General features: G+C 40.2%; 1 protein-coding gene and 2 long non-coding RNA genes across 3 annotated transcripts in view; all 3 read right to left on the reverse strand.

Moving 5' to 3' along the window:
- The window catches only part of LOC120559237, a 353,225-nt gene that overhangs the window by 204,704 nt on the left and 130,255 nt on the right, over positions 1 to 18,266 (reverse strand). The window contains exons 4-5 of the mRNA XM_039800800.1: positions 14,807 to 14,878; positions 158 to 517 (exon numbers count right to left, since the gene is read on the reverse strand). Coding sequence (XP_039656734.1) covers positions 158 to 517; positions 14,807 to 14,861 — 415 coding nt within the window. The 5' untranslated portion in view covers positions 14,862 to 14,878. The remainder of the gene's footprint in view (positions 1 to 157; positions 518 to 14,806; positions 14,879 to 18,266) is intronic.
- LOC120559549 lies at positions 5,706 to 7,280 on the reverse strand. Its single transcript, XR_005639312.1, has 4 exons — positions 7,164 to 7,280; positions 6,940 to 7,036; positions 6,769 to 6,826; positions 5,706 to 6,507 (listed from the first exon to the last, which is right to left on the reverse strand). It is a non-coding gene; the product is annotated as an uncharacterized LOC120559549 (long non-coding RNA).
- On the reverse strand, positions 10,318 to 11,045 carry LOC120559577. The gene is made up of 3 exons (XR_005639322.1): positions 10,950 to 11,045; positions 10,571 to 10,804; positions 10,318 to 10,342 (listed from the first exon to the last, which is right to left on the reverse strand). It is a non-coding gene; the product is annotated as an uncharacterized LOC120559577 (long non-coding RNA).

The following is an 18,266-nucleotide window of genomic DNA, read 5'->3' on the forward strand; positions in this document are numbered from 1 at the left end:
GAACATGAATGTTATGTTAGACAAAACTGTCAACATACAACAACTGTTTTATTAAACTGTCAACTAACAACTGCAAATAAACACACAACACATTTATATTATTGTTTTCTAGATCTTGAACATTTGGAAATAATTAACATATGAATAGAAATGTTACCTGCTGTGACAGACAAAGTGACTCCAGGTGAACCGGTATATCTTCCACCTTCTTGGTTTGTTGTGAACCTGAACTTGTACACAGCTGAGTCTCTCTCTCTCAGGTCTGAGATTCTCAGAGTGCAGTCCTTGTTATTAGAACTGTACTGCACACGACGTGAATATTCTGAGTCTGTTGTCAGATCTACAGGTTCATAATTATTCATTTTAGTAAACCATAATGTTTTCTCAACTGTAGTAACACTGCCTTTCCTCCAGGATGGGTATGTGTAGCTGCAGGGTATGTTCACTGTTGATCCTTTAACAGCACAGATCTGAGTAGAGGTGTAAGTCACTCCCCAGCCATCCTGACCCTGTATCACTGTAACACAGAGAACATCAGGAAGCACAATCAGACTCAGAACTACATCAGGAGACTTTTGTAGTGAAGGTGCTTCAGTGTGTGATTTCCCAACAACTACTTCTGCTCTCATGCCGTTCCAACTTTAAGACAGTCTGAGATAATCTTTTAGTGAGTCTGTCGAGTTTGGCGAGGTCAGTCGGTGTGTTCGCGTGCCATCGTCCGACCGGAGGGGCTGTCGGACTTCATTTTAGCCGATTTGACTTGTTGAATCGGAGGGGCGGGCAGTCCGACTCAATGACCAATCTGATTGGTGGGGTGCTAACCCGGAAACGGGGAGCCGGAATGAGCGTGACTAGAGTCTCTCAAATTCTGACGAAAATCTTTTAAACTGTCACCTTTGTCGATCTGAAATGAAGACAGATTCAGCAGCTGCGTTTTCAGAAACATGTTTCAGTGAACTATTTTAGTACAATATGAGATCGGTATTTCTGAACAAGCCGCCATGACAGTCTGGCTTTGAATTTCTGGAAAAAACAAACTCACGTGACGCCGTCCAATCAGCTGCCGGTTTTCATTTCTTGGGCAACAATACAGACAAAGAGTATAGAAGTACCCTTTGATACAGAGTACGCGCGCCTGCTGCTATGGAGACGTATTACGTACGCAAGTCAGTGTCCGCCCAGTGTGTTTTGAGGCAGTTTTGGGATCTCGGGGACCCGACTGATAGTCATTTTTCTAACGACGTTGTCTGTCGTCTGGTTAGTGTGTCAGCGCCATAAGGCGTGGACCAACTTTACAAAACGCAGGCTGTTTTACTGCAGTTTTATCTTGACTAGAACTGAGCTTAAAACTTTCTTATATTTGTTCTTTTTTGGGGACTTTCCACTATCTTCTTTTATTACAAAAGGGCATATAAGTCAAGTTTTAATGTTATTTCTGGTTTATGCTTAAGTAAACAGAGGAATGAAAAAATATGCAAATCATTCAGTTTTACATGATAATTTATAATGTAAAGGAACAGTCACAACTGAAGACATGATATATGCAGTTAATCTGTAAGAACAGTGATGTATTAAACTTTAACATAGTATTTACTGAACAAGATAAAACAAAAGCTCAAGATAACATTTTAGAAGGGTGTGAAAAAAAAGAATCTGCTCTGCTCGGTTACTTTTCTGTCACTCAGGCTGCTGCAGAGTGTGAATGGAAACTGTAGAGAAATGTCGAACACTGAGGCGAGGCCAAATAGTGTGACATGTAGTTAACCAACCCAGTATCACGCCTAAGTGTGTAACACACCCACTGGTTAGGCGTGATACTGGGTTGAGTTAACACATACAGACTTGTTCCACAGAGAGAACAAAATTTAAAAATGAAACTTAATTATTAATTTGTCACATACACAAAGTACAATGTAGTTAAATGTAATTCTTGCATTGAGCCCATCATAAGTATTAAATAATGCATCTGGGGAGCAACGGTGGTTCAGGGTCTTGCTTAGGGACACTCTGACATGCGAGCGGAGCAGCGTAGGATTGAACAACCAATCTTGTGGTTGAGGGGTGACCACTGTTCCAACAAGACACAAGCCGCCCCTATGATACTTAAAAATAAAAAATGGCTTCCAGATCTCTGACACAAACATGCACAATTCAGATTAGTCCTAATCAAAATGAAATGAACACCTGGCAGTGAATCTATGGAATATAATTAACTGTAACACTGTCCTAATCTCATTGTTAGCTTTGTCTGAAGATCTGTGAACATCCTGCATGTTACACCTACATGATCCTCTCTGATAGGTGAAAGAAACCATCTGGCTTCTCTGCACTGTGTACAAGTTTGTCAAAGCTACAACAGACACACACGGCCATTTTGTCTCCTTATAGAGTTGATATGGTGAGAGTGTTAGCAAACTGTTGCTCATTCACACATCCAGCAGACACAGAACATTAGTTTAGAGTCGTGTTTCTGGACATCTGATGAATTTAAGTCCAATATTCACTCTTGCTTTAGCAGCTACATGTGCCACTGTGTTCACCAGCTAGTCACTTATGTTATTTTTATGTTGTCACACACACACACACACACACACACACACACACACACACACACACACACACACACACACACACACACACACACACACACACACACACACATAGCTCTGGTTTAAAGAATGAGAAGTGAATGTCTAATGTTAAAGGGATCACACCAAATTGTATAACATCAAATCTTTTTATTTACTGAAAAACAACCTTCCTCTGTATATCTGAAGTGTGCTAAATACCTTACAATACAAATATAGATGTACAGTACCTTGTACAGAGAGAAGGAAGAAAACAAATCCACTCGCTGCTGCTGTTAAACTCATAGCTGCTCCTCTGGTCTCTGTTAAATCAGCAGGTAGATCACATACATGAGAAATACTGTGTGGTAGTAACTCACAATAAACATGTCTACATTAAAGAAGGGACGATGTGGTCTCTGAAGACAGAGTGTTTGTTCTGGGGTTGGTACATTTGTATTTAACATATATCACACTGTTAAAAACCGGCCTGGCTTCCTTCCTCTTTAAATCATTAATATGCATGAAAAGAAAAACAAGTGACAAATTAGACAGAGACGAACACTAAATGTAACATTGTTTCAAAGGTGAGGTGTGTGTGTGTGTGTGTGTGTGTAAAAGAAATTCAATTTTACCACAATTTCCAAGACCGTGTTTAATAAATATATTCCAGTCATGAAGTACATGTACACCAATTTAACTTACACACAAATAACCATCACTATAAACAAACATTAAAAAAAAATGTAGTTTTTTGTAGTTATGTTACCCATCTTTACAGTAATTAAAGGTAATGTGTGGAGTTGACTGTATGACCACTAGTAGCACTATGAGTGGGTTCCTGTTTAGTTTGTAGCGTACAGGGGGAGGACCAACATGAAGGTAAGGCATTCCATGTTCCCACTGACTGACAGTTCCTCTGTCTCTCTGTTGCAGGTTTGACTATAGACACCTGAAAGAAAAAAGGATTTTAAAACAGCACTGGTACGTCTTTTTACATGCAGTAACACAGAGCAAGTAGAGCTAAATGACAAATGCATGTTGCTCATACAGAAAGAGGAAGTGAGGTCACACACACACACACACACACACACACACACACACACACACACACACACACACACACACACACACACTATTTCAGCTTCTCAACAGTGGTAAACACAAAGGTGTGTATGTGCAATACCATCAATACATGTTAATTCATGCAGAGTTGATTTAACAGCATGGCTTAAAGTCTACAGCAACACTAGCAGCCTCATGAGGCAGTAAAGGCCCTGACACACCAACCTGATAATCGGCCGTCGGACAGTTTGGCGAGGTCAGAGACTCGAGTCTGTTCAGTGTGTTCCGTGTCGGAGTCCGGCCGGACGTCCGTCGGCCTTCATTTTAGCCGATATGTCATGTTGAATCCGGAGGGCGGGCAGTCAGACTTAATGACCAATCTGATTGGTGGAGTGCTAACCCGAAATGGCAAGCGGGATGAGTGACTAACGATCTGAAATGAAGACAGATTCAGCAACTGCATGGCCTATTTCTCGCTTACATGTAAAACGTTTTCAGAAAGACGTTTCAGTGAACTATTTTCGTAAGATATTTATTCGTAATTTTTCGAAAACGCCGCCATTATGCTCGGCTGGAGAAGCCAGACCCGTAGTGCGATGCGCGTTCATATTCCGGTTTTCATTTTTGGGTGACAATACAGATTAGGCGCCGCATGCTGTTATGGAGACGTATTACGTCTCACTCACGCGCTGAACGTACGCTCAAGTCGGCGTCGCTCCGGTGTGTTCCGAGGCACTTTTTGGACCTCGGGGAGCCGACTGATCAGTCCAACTGCCTTTTCTGCCGACGGTCAGCCGTCAGGTTTGGTGTGTCAGAGCCTTAAGGCTCATTTAACACCAAAGTTAATTGAGCAGTGCAACAATTTTCTTTTTAGTGAGACAAAAAAAAAACTTTCAGTCCGAATGTGGTGACAGAAGAATGACACTTGCATACCGGGCGGAAAGGTTCTCTAGTGTTGCTTTAAAGGGGAAATATGCAGTTTTTTAGCTTAATGGTGAATTTGTTACTTCAGTAAATATGTAGACCATTTTAGGACATCTCATACTCAACTGGTCAGTCTCAACTCTATGAATAAAAGCATATCATATAATATATAATATAATATTAAGAATTTTACTGCAAAATAAATAGAATATAGCATGAAATGAACACTCAGTAAAATATCTGCAGGGTCAAAAGAGGAGCGGCAAATTAGCTAAAGAACTGTGATCCTGAGGTTTGATATCAGTCTTTTTTCTTTTGTTGAAATATCACCTGTTCATACTAGCCATTAATTAAAGCAACACTAGAGAACTTTTCTGGTTCGGTCCCCCTGCAGGTTGGAAGAGGAATTGTCCATTACATTACATTATGCAAGTTTGCCAGATCAGGTTAGCGCAGCTGTAGTTCCAATGAGACAACCTGTAGGGGGACCGGGCGGGAAAGGTTCTCTAGTGTTGCTTTAAAAGGGGAAATATGCCGTTTTTTAGCTTAATTTACCTTAACTGAACAGCTTCGGTAATTGGAATAGTTATATGACTTTTTTCGAGTTGAATGGTGGTCGTCTCGCTCCCCCCTAGCACCTGTGAGCAGAAAAACCCTTGCAACTTTTGGCTGACGAGCCACCGGCCTCATCGTCAGGAAGTATGGCGTGATATCAGGTCTTGCGATGTAAGGAATTGCTTCACGGCACTGCACACATACGCCCATTCAGGAACTGGCTAACAAGGTAGCAATGGAGTTTTTCACACTATCGTCATGGCTGCGCCGGCTAAAAAGAAGCAGAAAGCTAGGAAAGCATTGTTGGAGGAACAGAGAAAGAGGAAAAGGCAGACTGACCGAGCGAGGAGTCAGACACAAGTAAACATAGGAGCTGCCAAATATCTATTCTGAAGCTGTAGGGGGCTCTATAGAGAGACCTGCGCGCGCAAAAACTACAATGGCCAAAACTACATAGGGCCATATAAGTAATATGAGACTTTAGCTGTTCAAGTGAGACAAATCAAGTGGACATCTAGAATGTAATTAGCTCTTTCCTTGAAGTGTTGAGCTGCAGTGGAAGGACAGAGTCAGTTTGATTCCATCAGCCAGTTGCTGTTTTAGGTTGTTCACCAGAGTAAAGCTTTATTACACTGTGACAAGTTTTACAGATGGACAACATTGGGCGTGAGAAATACATCAGATCATACCAACTGATTTAAATTGTATTTGCACTCATTACTGATCAATAAAAACTTCATTCTGAAGAATGAACACAAAAAGAGTTTGTTTAAAGCTGAAATCAAAAGCTTGCACCTGAACACTATCTCCCTCTGCAGCAGTGAGAGGGAACTGGCATCATGTTCACACTACAATACATGCAATACAATACAATTCATTCAATACAAATGAACAACTAGCAAAGTTTGACAGAGCTGAGCTCATGTTTTTCAATGTGTAAAAATATACCATATAAGATTTACTGTACATGTTGTGGAATAGATGGACTTTACTGGCTTTCTCTGCCAGGACAGGTGTGATGTGAAAAGGTGAACAAAATTTTTTTAAAGTAATTTACTACATAAAATATCACTTTGCATACCAAGTCAAATCCTGAACTGAGTTCAGTTCTGTTATGTACCTGCACAGGTACAAATAAAGCTGCATTCTTCTCTAATCTTCTGCTACCTGCTGCTTCTAAAAAACTGAGAATGAAAAAGTTTGGAGTTAAAGACTTCTTTTTGTTTTCCTACATGTGAGTCTCCCTCTGGTTTGACTGCATGTGAAGAAAACCACATAAAGTTTTGATGAGTTCTTTCTCAGAATCCCCCCCTCACACCAGGTCTTCCTGCTCCTCTGTGTCTTCTGTCTGTGCTGCAGTCTCTGAGATGTCCTCATACTCAGGACAAGAGTCTAACTGATGGGGAGAGACATTAAGATGAAAGTCAATTAGATTTTATAACAAAAGAAAGACTGTTTCCTTAAATTGCTCTTTGGTTAAAAAGGACTTCTGCAAGAAATGGGGTTGGAAAATATGTGACGGTAAAGACACGTCTGTGGTTTCTATGAAGAAAGATTGAACTAATCAAGTTATATGTGAATTGTCTTTATGAACTCATAAACAACAAATGATGACCCTTTGGTAGAGTAAGTTCTGTCCCAAATCTCTCTCTCTCACCTCCACAGTCTCTATGGGTTCATTTGGTTCAGTGGTGGAGCTCAGAGCTTTCTTCTTCCTGAATTTAATCCAAAAATAAACAAATAAAAGGTTTAATGGGAAACTGCAAATCTATGATTATGAGTTGAAGTAATAGTAAAAATCAGTGATGATTAATTTTTATTGTTTCACCTCATCCACCGACAAAAAAGAAGCAGAGGAATCAGCCCCCCAACCCCCACCAGAGTCAACCTGATGCTGTTTGTTATCATTGTTATTGTTGATTTATCTAGAAATGGAGATAGACAGTCATTAGATCAACAGTACTGGACCTTATTGGGGAGGTTGATTCATAAATCAGTTTGCCAGGTGATACTGTCTGTTAATGAGCCAATTAGTGTCATGGAGAATCTTACCTGCTACAACAATCAGATGTAAGGTGGAGTTCTGACGTCCTCTTCTGTTCTGGGCTTCACAGTAATAATTCCCACTGTGTTCAGCTCTGAAGTCAGTGATGGTGAAGATCTGTCCTGATGCTTCTTTTGGTAGTTTTTTTTTTCTTTTTGGGGGGGGCATCACTGTATACAAGTACACACTTCACTGAACTGCCCTCCACTATCTCAGCAGAGGGACTCACTGACACAGAGGGAAGCTTTGGAGCATCTGGAAAATATATTAACATTGATTTTCATGAATTCAGATGTGTTGCATGCTTCTGAAACTTTGTAAAAGGTGAATAAGATTTTTTGCAAATGGCAAATAAAAATCCTGAATAAGATGGCTTTAGTTTAGTTCATGAAGTGTAAATGATTGCCAATGGTGATGAAAACAGCCTCTGTGACATCTACTGGAGCTGCTCAGTGTGAAGAAAGCATTATCTGCTAAACCTGTCTTTTGTTAACTAAATGTAACACATTTATATGTTTTTACTCACAATTCACATTAATAAATAGAGATTCAGATGTCCTCATCCCAAGCTCATTCTGAGCTGTACAGTAATACTGTCCAGAGTCAGAGGACTGGATGGAGCTGAAGACGAGCTGTGGTTCTTCACTGAACAGTTTTTGGTTCCCCTTGTACCAGGTGTATTTAGCTTCTGGGTTAGCATCACTGCTACAGGTCAGAGTCACTGAATCATTCTTCATAATGTCACCAGGGAGAGTCCTCGACACAGAGAAAGGTTTCGGAGCATCTGGAGGAGATGATATGACCAAACATTAATATGAGAGTGTTCATCACCCACTTTCATACAATACACTAGAATTACTGCCTTGTGGTTGTATGCCTTCGCCAACCAGTGCAGTTGTTGCAGTTTACATCCATATCTGACCAGACTCACATTTGTAGTGAAGACTTTGAATTAATTTAGAGAACTTTATGTCACAGTGAAGTTGACCTTTGACCTTTTGGATATTACATGCAATCACTTTTGACCTATTAGACATTTGTGTAAAATCTTTTCACGATTAACCAAGGAAGTGCACTCAGACTTGCTGCCAATGGCCTCTTGCAGTGTTGCAATGAAAGATCCTCCTGCTACCCAAAATGGATTTTCCCGATAGGCAAAACATTGTAAAAGAGATGTTTACGAAACTGTTGACAGGACACCTTGAACTGCAGACAAGGTTGGTTATTCAGAATTTTTAATCAAAAACTTTTTATATTTGAAAAACTTCCATCAAGCCAAGAAAAGAAATGTAAAAACCTGTGACGTCATCACAATGTCTTTCAGCAGAGCTGGTCATTTGTGTGGGAGAAACACTACGGCACATATTCAGTGGTAAACCCGGAAGGTTAGATGTTTTTTTTGCATATGCACCGGTCGAGCAACTCCATTGAAGAGAATAGGCGCCATTTTGGAATTCGGTTTCCAGTTAAGATTATACGTGGGAATTTTAGGAATATTATGTGGGAATTCTTTTTTAAGATAATTTTTTGGGGCATTTATAGGCGTTTATTTTCACAGGACACGTGCACCCGCACTACCAACTGAGCCAACCCAGCCACAAGTATGGTAATTCTTGAGTTATTGCTAAAAAAGTGTTTTGTGAGGTCACAGTGACCTTTGACCTCCAAAATCTGATCAGTTCATCCTTGAGACCAAGGGGACGTTTGTGCCAAATTTGAAAGAATTTCCCCCACGGGGTTTCTGAGATATTGTCTTCACAAGAATGGGACACACAGACAGATGTACAGACAACCCTGTCGCTGGAGCAGACGCACAAAAAAGCATTTACTTACATCCGTTGTGGTGTGGGCTATTTGTTTACATCACTGCCTCAGCTGACACATTATTTGAGCATTGTTGCCACCAAGTGTCCATCAGTGAAATCAGTATGAAACTCAGCAGGGTGTGAAACGAGAAACCAGCATGTAAGTGTCGTGTCTTTGTGTTTACAATTTTTTCCCAAGCTTGTATTTTTGTCACTTGGTTGCAGCAGAAACTAGCTGTAAACTCTCACCTTATTTTCGTTGATATGGCAAACTGTTGCCTCTTTACACACGCAGCAGATAAAAAGCCACACTAGCCTTCATTGTGAGTTGGGTTTTCGTATGGAAATATCTGAATCTTTAGCAGCTAATACATATCATATCACAAAAAAGGACTTATGCGATCCATTGTTTCTGTAAAAATATTGATTATAGCTGTTTTATAAAGTTTCCACCGATGACATTTGGTTTGTGAAAGAGAAGAGTAAACTCACACAATGGAGTAGAGCGTATTCCCTGGTAAGAACAGGAATAGCTGTCTGCAGGATCAACCTTGACCTCCGTAAGAAGGAGATGTTTCTTCCCTGAATCATTGTTCCATTCTTGTACCAAAGGAAGGAAGAGCGGTCAGTAAGACAGCTGCTGTGACAAATCAGCTTTGGACCAGTCGAAGACCAGATCACCTGCACCTGCAGATCTTGATCTGTGAACAAGGAACATGAATGTCATATACAATTATCCCATGTACAATCTACCATTTTATATGTACACTTATCCTATTGATCTCTTTATCTAACCAGGTAAATGGTCTTTGTAAGTAAAACATACACATACACAACAGAACTCTAAACCCATACTAATCACAATGTTGTGCTTGGCTCATGTGCATATTTACTTCTTATTTAATACTTTCCCTTGTGTTAAACTTCACTTTTAACTAACCAGGCATATATCAAAATATATATGAGAGCACATAATCTTCTTGAGTGATACATATATTTTAACATAACAATAAATTGTATTGATCAGTACCTGTGACAGTCAGAGTTGTTCCAGGTAAACTACTCCTCCATTCAAAGTTTGGTGTCTTGAATTTGAAGTGATACTCAGCTGAGTCGCTCTCTCTCAGGTCAGAGATTCTCAGAGTGGAGCGTCCTCTCTCTGTTTCAACATGAACACGACCTGTATACTGGGAGTCTGTACTAAGGTCTTCAGGCTGGGAAGGATTCTGCCAAGCGACGACTACGTTCAGGACTGAACCAGAATTGTTGACTGTGATAGATTTAAACTGCTGTAATTGCAAGAAATGTCCACTGAAGAACCTTTGGGGAGACAGACACTTCTGTCAGTGTACGCACTGTGTTGCATGAATGTCCATGGCCACCTGAAATATTCAATATCTTTTAATATTATTATTATTATTATTATTATTATTATTATTATTATTATTATTATGACAACTAAAGTATTTACTGGCGTAGTACACAGCTGGTTTTATTGCTGTGTACAGGGTTGTTTATGTAAAAGACATATGAAGAGATGGTACAAATAATTAGCTAAAATTTAAAAACAGTAGTAATGTTGTTTGTGGAAAACTGTGGAGTAAACTCACACACTGAAGGAGAGGGGGAATCCTTATATGCATTAAGGGCGCAGGAATAGCTGTCAGGAGGATAAAAGTAGTCTGAATAAGAAGATGATGTTTCTTTATTTATTTTCTCTCCATTCTTGTACCAGAGGTAGGAAGAACGACCAGGTAGGCTACAACTGCTGTGACACTTCAGCTGTGCCCATGTACAGGTTTCAGAACGGCATGATCTTGATCCACGTATCTGTACCTGGAGACCTGGATTCATAAAGAAACAGAAATATCATTTTAGACTGAACTGTCAACATAGACACAGAGATAACTGAGACACAGAGATTGACAGTAGTGCTTCCTAAATGTTGAGCATTTGGAGCAAACTTACAGTTTCCAACAACAAAGTTACCTGTGACAGACAAAGTGACTCCAGGTGAACCAGTATATCTTCCACCTTCTTGGTTTGTTGTGAACCTGAACTTGTACTCAGCAGAGTCGCTCTCTCACGGTCTGAGATTCTCAGAGTGCAGCTTTTCTCATGACACCTGTACTGCACACCGACCTGAATACTTTGAGTCTGTTCTCAGATCCACAGGATCTTCATCCTGCAACTTAGTGAACCAGAATGTTCGCTCAACTCTAGTAACACTGCCTTCCCACCAGGATGGGTATGTGTAGCTGCAGTGTATTTCCACTGTTGATCCTTTAACAGCACAGATCTGAGTAGAGGTGTAAGTCACTCCCCAGCCATCCTGACCCTGTATCACTGTAACACAGAGCACATCAGGAAGCCCAGTCAGATTAAGGCCGGCAACACACTGGCTGCATGGCGAGCGTGTCAGCCGTGCGTGGCGTCCGTTTATATTTCGCTCCCATGTTAACAGGTTAGAGCTTTACACACTACCTTGCGTGACGCGCTTCTCAGCGCTAACCCGAACGCGCGTGCCTGCTAGAAATAGAACCAACGCCTATTTTTTCACGCAACACGCAAGCGTGTGTTGGAAGCGTTTCCAGGCAAAATAGAATAGGAAAAGATGTTTATATGTCATTTTGACCCAAATACATATTGATAAATGACATTTTGATGTTTGAAAAGACTCTAGGTTTTGACATAAATGCAGATATAAATGTAATTTATCATTGTCATTGCTGTAATCAAATCAGTATATATTTATGTTTAACATGAAGTATACTGCTTAAGTGCAGTAAATCAATGGGAAATATACATGTGTACAGACAAGGCTAGCAGCAGCAGCGCTGCGTCAGACACGTTTCGACACTTTTCAACACGCCGGCCTTAGAACAACACCAGAGGACTGACAACACACTTGCGTGTCGCGTAAAAAATAGGCGTTGGTTCTATTTCTAGCATGCATGCGTTTTTGGCGCCTGAGACGTGCATGTCACGCAGGCATGTGTAAGCTCTGACCTGTTAACATGGGAGTCGAAATAAAAACAGACACGCCACGCAGCTGACAAGTTCGCGCGACGCAACCTGTGTGTCGCCGGCCTCTGTACCTTTGTAGCCTATTGTATTTTGTTTCTTGTACTATGTTGAATGTGAAACTATATGTTGTCTTGTACGTTTATGATTTTCTTGGCCAGGTCGCCGTTGCAAATGAGAACCTGTTCTCAACGGCCTACCTGGTTAAATAAAGGTTAAATAAAAATTAAACATTTTTTAATTATTGGTGTTTTCACAGCAGACAAAGTTCAAGTAAGTCATTGTACAAGTAATCCTATGTTCAACATTTTGTTACCGAGAACAAGCAAAGTAGAAAGAAAAAAAACATCATCTTCGTAGTAAGATTTCTTTTAACGGCTACGGTTCAAAGCGGGCTTAAAATGTGACAAATACAGTATATATAGTTAAAAAAGAAGGTACATAGGGTGACAGTCAGTCAGCTTCAGTTACAAATCAAGCGTTGTTTTTTGACGTGCTGGGAGTGAGACTGTGTTGGTTTGGTGACAGTGACTGCAGTGAATATGATTCGGGGGTGCAAACTGTTCCAGGTTACCTTTCACCAAGCACCTTCTCAGCTGATGTCACTGCAACAGGTAATCACCTTGGGGCAATTCAGGTCTTTGGTGTTTTTTGCCCCCAACGTCTCTTCCAGCGCGGCAATGGTTATGTTTAGGGTTAAGGTTAGACACCATTGAGCGGCAATTCTGATTGTTTATGTTTATATCTGTGAAATGGTCTATATTTGTACTTCTTTGTTGGGGACTTCCTATGTTTTTAAAAATGTATATACAAATCAAGTATTAATGTTATTTCTGGTTTATGCTGAAGTGAACAGAGGAATGGAGAAATATGCATATCATTCAGTTTTACATGATAATGTATAATGCTAAGGAACAGTCACAGCTGAACACATGATCTCTGCTCTGCAGTTAATCTCTAGGTGCACTGAGGCAGGACATCATACAGAGGGTGCAGTGAAGGAACAGCAATGTATTGAACCTGTGAACAAAATAAAAAGGCAGAAGATTAATATTAGAAGGGTGAAGTGTGCGGAAATAAATAATCTGCTCGGTTGCTTTTCTGTCTGTGGTCACTCAGGCTGCTGCAGAGTGTGAATGGAAACTGTAGAGAAATGCAGAACACTGAGGCGAGGGCAAATAGTGTGACATGTAGATAACACACACAGACTTGTCCCAGAGAGAGAAATAGCAAGATACTAATATACAGTGCAGATACATGTGTATATAAATATTCTTCAAAGTTCTGGCCATCTCTTAGGGACCTGAGAGTATTTTAATGTTAGCTGTTCCTGGGACTGCGCTCTTCTGGACAGAGATCTCAGATACACCCACATAAAAAAAGAATCAGCTTTGCTTGGTTGCTTTTTTTGCGGCTGGTCAGGCTGCGGTAGAACGGAAACTGTAAAGAAATGCAGAACACTGAGGTGTGAGAAACTCACACATGCCTGTTATTATTAACCAAACATGGATGTGTAACACACATAAACAAGCAGACTGGTAACATTTGGTGTAGGCACACAATGTTGATAATGATGTTGATTAGAAAAAGTTCTTTTAATAATGTTGTCTTGTTTAGGTGGCTCCGTTGGATAAACTGTGTGCAGAGATGTCCTCCATTTAAAATGGGATGAAAACACAGGAAACTAGAAGGGCAACTCTGAGAGCACAGACCTCCAAACAACAGACAAACAAATCAAGTCAAAAACATCACCTTCTTGGCAGAGAAGACACTTAACATTTGAAAAAACACTCAGACCTCACAGTATCAATCTATAAATTGGGAACTCTCTGAGTGTGTCCCCACACATGCACAGTACGAGCAAGCATTTCTGTCCTCTCTGCATGTTGACAGACAGTGGTGCTCCGTCACACACACACACATACACACACGCAGAGGTGCGGACGGAGTGAAGCTACGATGCCTCGGCAGTTTCTTTGAGTCACGGCAGTGCTGGTAAACCGGTTGCAAGTGTGGTTACATTTTTTTAAACTGTGGTTACAATTTTTTAAACTTTTTTAAACATTTTTTTAAACGTTTTTTTTAAAACGGAAGCGTCCGTGGTGCGGATACAGACAGGCAGGCAGGCACATCAGGGTTCTTATTGCCCTGGGGACTGACTGACAGGCTGGAGATTGTAGGGAAAGGTAACTTTATTTCTATAGCACATTTAAGCAAAATGCAATTCAAAGTAGTTAACATAAAACATTAATATACATATGTAAATATAAAGGCCATGCCAGTGATTAAGTTTACGGATGGACAAAGCAGGCCAACCAACCCTAGCATACAGGGATCAATGGTGAGTTAGGGCCTTAAGATTTGTTATGGACCTCAATGCTCCATGGTATACAGTATCTAAGAAGTGAAGGCATTAGGAAGATGCATATAAAACAGCACCATAGTCAAACACAGACATAAAAGAGCAGCAACAAGTTTCCTTTTTGTATCAAAAGAAAAGCAAGACTTATTTCTGAAATAAAAACCCAGCCGCAGCTTCAACTTCTTCACAAGTTGCTGAATTTGAGACTTAAAAGAGAGAGAATCGTCAATTAAGAATCTTAGGTATTTATATGAAGATACAGACTCAGTCACATTGCCCTGAAACGTAAAAAAAGATGGAAGGTTCAGTGGCTCTTTCTTTGAGTTTGTGAACATCATGACATTTGTTTTGTCAGGATTCAAAATCAATTTCAGCTCATGAAAGCTGTGTTGTAGTATCAATAATAAAAGCTGCTAAATGCCTTACAATATACTGTAAATGTAGATGTGCACTACAGTACCTTGTACAGAGAGAAGGAAGACAACAAATCCACTCGCTGCTGCTGTTAAACTCATAGCTGCTCCTCTGGTCTCTGTTAAATCAGCAGGTAGATCACATCCATGAGACATACTGTGTGGCACTAACTCACAATAGACATGTCTACATTCATGAAGGGAGGATGTGGTCTCTGAACACAGAGTTTGTTCTGTGGTTTGTACATTTGTATTTAACATATATCATATATCAATTTAACTTACACACAAATAACCATCACTATAAACAAACATTAAAAAAATGTAGTTTGTTGTAGTCATGTTACCCATCTTTACAGTAATTAAAGGTAATGTGTGGAGTTGACTGTATGACCACTAGTAGCACTATGAGTGGGTTCCTGTTTAGTTTGTAGCGTACAGGGGGAGGACCAACATGAAGGTAAGGCATTCCATGTTCCCACTGACTGACAGTTCCTCTGTCACTCTGTTGCAGGTTTGACTATAGACACCTGAAAGATAAAAGGATTTTAAAACAGCACTGGTACGTCTTTTTGACAAATGCATGTTGCTCATACAGAAAGAGGAAGTGAGGTCACACACGCATACACAGACACACACACACACACACTATTTTAGTTAGCTTCTCAACAGTGGTAAACGCAAAAGTGCGTATGTGCAATACCATCAATACATTTTAATTCATGCAGAGTTGATTTAACAGCATGGCTTCAAGTCTACAGCAACACTAGCAGCCTCATGAGGCAGTAAGGCTCATTTAAAGGTCCCATAGCATGAACATTTCATGCCATTTTAACATTACAGTTTTTTTCTGATGGCTTAGGCACATTTTTTGTAACTATTGGCTATTTTTGCAAAACTCTACACACAAATAAGAAAACCTTTCACCAAATCAGCAAAACATTGTAGTTCTCTTGCAAAAATTATATTTTCGTATCAAACAGTTAACACAAGCCATCACATTAATAAGTACACAATGCGCCAACTACACACTGATGGCATGAATAAAGAACACATCTGGCTTTTGCTTTCTCTTTGCACAAGGTAGGCTATGTCAGTTTGAGGTCATACTTTTGTCATAGTTCTGTAAACATACAGGGATCCAAACTTCAAGTATTGGTGTTTATTTACACACATCAAAACAAACACAAGTGTTTTTTTCCAAGTCAAAACACAAAATAGTAATTTCACTGACATAGTAATTTTGTCTACATCACATGTAATGTCCTCTAGTCCAAGGCACCGGGGAAAATATCTTGTGGAATGCCGTATCCAGCCCTGACGTGATGCCTGGTCAGTATCCCCACATGCCTCCTCCATTGCCTGTAAAAGGGCTATGTGTTGATGGGGATGATGGTCATAGACCTTCCAGCGCCAGGCAGAGAAGAACTCTTCAATTGGATTCAAGAATGGAGAGTATGCGGGGAGGATGAGTACAGTGAAGAGTGGCTGATCTGTAAACCAGTTGCGGACCAAAGCAGCCCTATGGAAACTAACATTGTACCATATGATGGCGTATCTGGTCTCTGGTCTCTGAACATTAGTGAGCATGTCATGTAAGGTGTCCAGGGATGTAATGATGTGTTATATGGGCCTAGGGTTGCACCATTTGACTTATAGCTTCACACATAGTTATGTTACCACCACGTTGTCCTGGGACATTGATTATGGCATGATGTCCAATAATGTTCCTGCCACGTCTCCTTGTTTTCGTGAGGTTAAAACCTGCCTCATCCACAAAAAGCAGCTCATGACCCATGGCATCTGCCTCCAGCTCCATCACTCTCTGGACAAGACCAAACAAATGCAGCACAGCAGGCCCATGCACAGCACTACAGTATGCCCTTCCAGATTCAGTACCAATGATACTAGAGCTTACCTGCACATAGTCATATCCCAGTTGTTTCACACGTTCACTGTTTCTTTCAAAAGGGACTGTAGATTTGTTTCATTCGGATTCTGTTGCGGGCAAGTACACGACATAGAAATGCTCACATTGTGTATGTTTTGGAAGGTGGTGTCATCCTCAATTATGCGCTGCTGTATTTTTCGTAGCCTTATGGAATTATTTGCAATCACCATATTGACTATATGTGTCTCTTGTTCTGCAGTGAACATTCTTCCTCTGCCCCCAGCATCTGGACGTCTAGCAATTCTGTAAAGTAACAATTTCAGTATTTTTACATGTATGGTATTGTTGTGTTTCTCATTAGAGTATGGCAGTGCTACAAAACTTAGTCCAAAGTGACTGTACTAACCGATTCTCATTTCAAAATGTCCTTATGATGCTTGCTACAGTGTAGCAGCTCAAGTCAGGCTGAACCCTTTGGCCAGCTTCCCTCAGGGTCATTCCATGGTTGATTACATGGTCCACTATTGGAGCTCTGATGTCATCTGGAATTCTATTTCTTACACTTCTTACCCTTCCTCTTCCCCCTCCTCGTCCTCTTCTTGCTCCTCCTTGTCCCCTTCCTCTGACTTCACCTCCTTGTCCTTGTCGTCCTCTCAATCTAGTATTAAGTATTAATAGTTTTAGAAATTGTGCTATGACAATCACGGTTAGGGTTTAAGCATTCAGAAAAAACTGTAAACATATTTAATTATTATTTGTGTTCAATGCTGATTAATAAAAAAACTTTATTCTGAAAAAGAAACAGTTTGCTTGAAACTGAAATCCCAAACTGTTTGCACACCGCCGCCCTCTGCAGCAGTGAGAGGGGAACTGACATGATGTTCAAACTACACAGCTGCTGTGCAAGCTGCAGGTTTATTTGAGTCAGCCACTGAAATACATAGAACATGTTTCAACTAGCAAAGAGTGACAGAGCTGGGCTTATGTTTTCTTTTCATTCAACCTTTATTTATCCTCGCAAGATCATTGAGGAGCGACCCTCATTATCAATGTCATCGAGTCAGATTACAAAGACAAATACAGAACAACAACACAGAAAGTACAATCATAAGAAATATAGAAAGACAATGAAACATTCAGAATTGCACATTGGACATTAGGACAATAGGGATGCAAAAGAAAATGCAATTATGTAAAGCAGTTACTAGTAGAAGTTTGCAGGTTTAGAAAAGGATTTCTAAATTGTCCAAGAGGACAATTTTTTTTGTGTTGAAATATAGGCTACTAGATAATATATACTGTACATGCTGTGGAATATTTGGACTTTACTGGTTTTCTCTGGCAGGACAGGTGTCATGTGAAAGGGTGATTCATATTTCTTAAAAGCAGTTTATTACATCAAATAACATGTTGCATTGCAAGTGCAATTGCAAATCCTGAACTTATGTAATGTTCCTGCAAAGGTACAAATAAATCTGCATTCCACTCAAATCATCTGCTACCTGCTGCTGCTTCTGAAAACTGACAATGCAAACTTTTGGAGTTGAGGTAAATGTATCCACTTCTTTTGTTACCATCCAGGTGAGTCTCGCTCTGGTTCGACTGAATCTTAAGAA

Source organism: Perca fluviatilis, chromosome 1 (assembly GCF_010015445.1).
Source record: "Perca fluviatilis chromosome 1, GENO_Pfluv_1.0, whole genome shotgun sequence".
In the NCBI taxonomy this organism is placed as follows: Eukaryota; Metazoa; Chordata; class Actinopteri; order Perciformes; family Percidae; genus Perca; species Perca fluviatilis.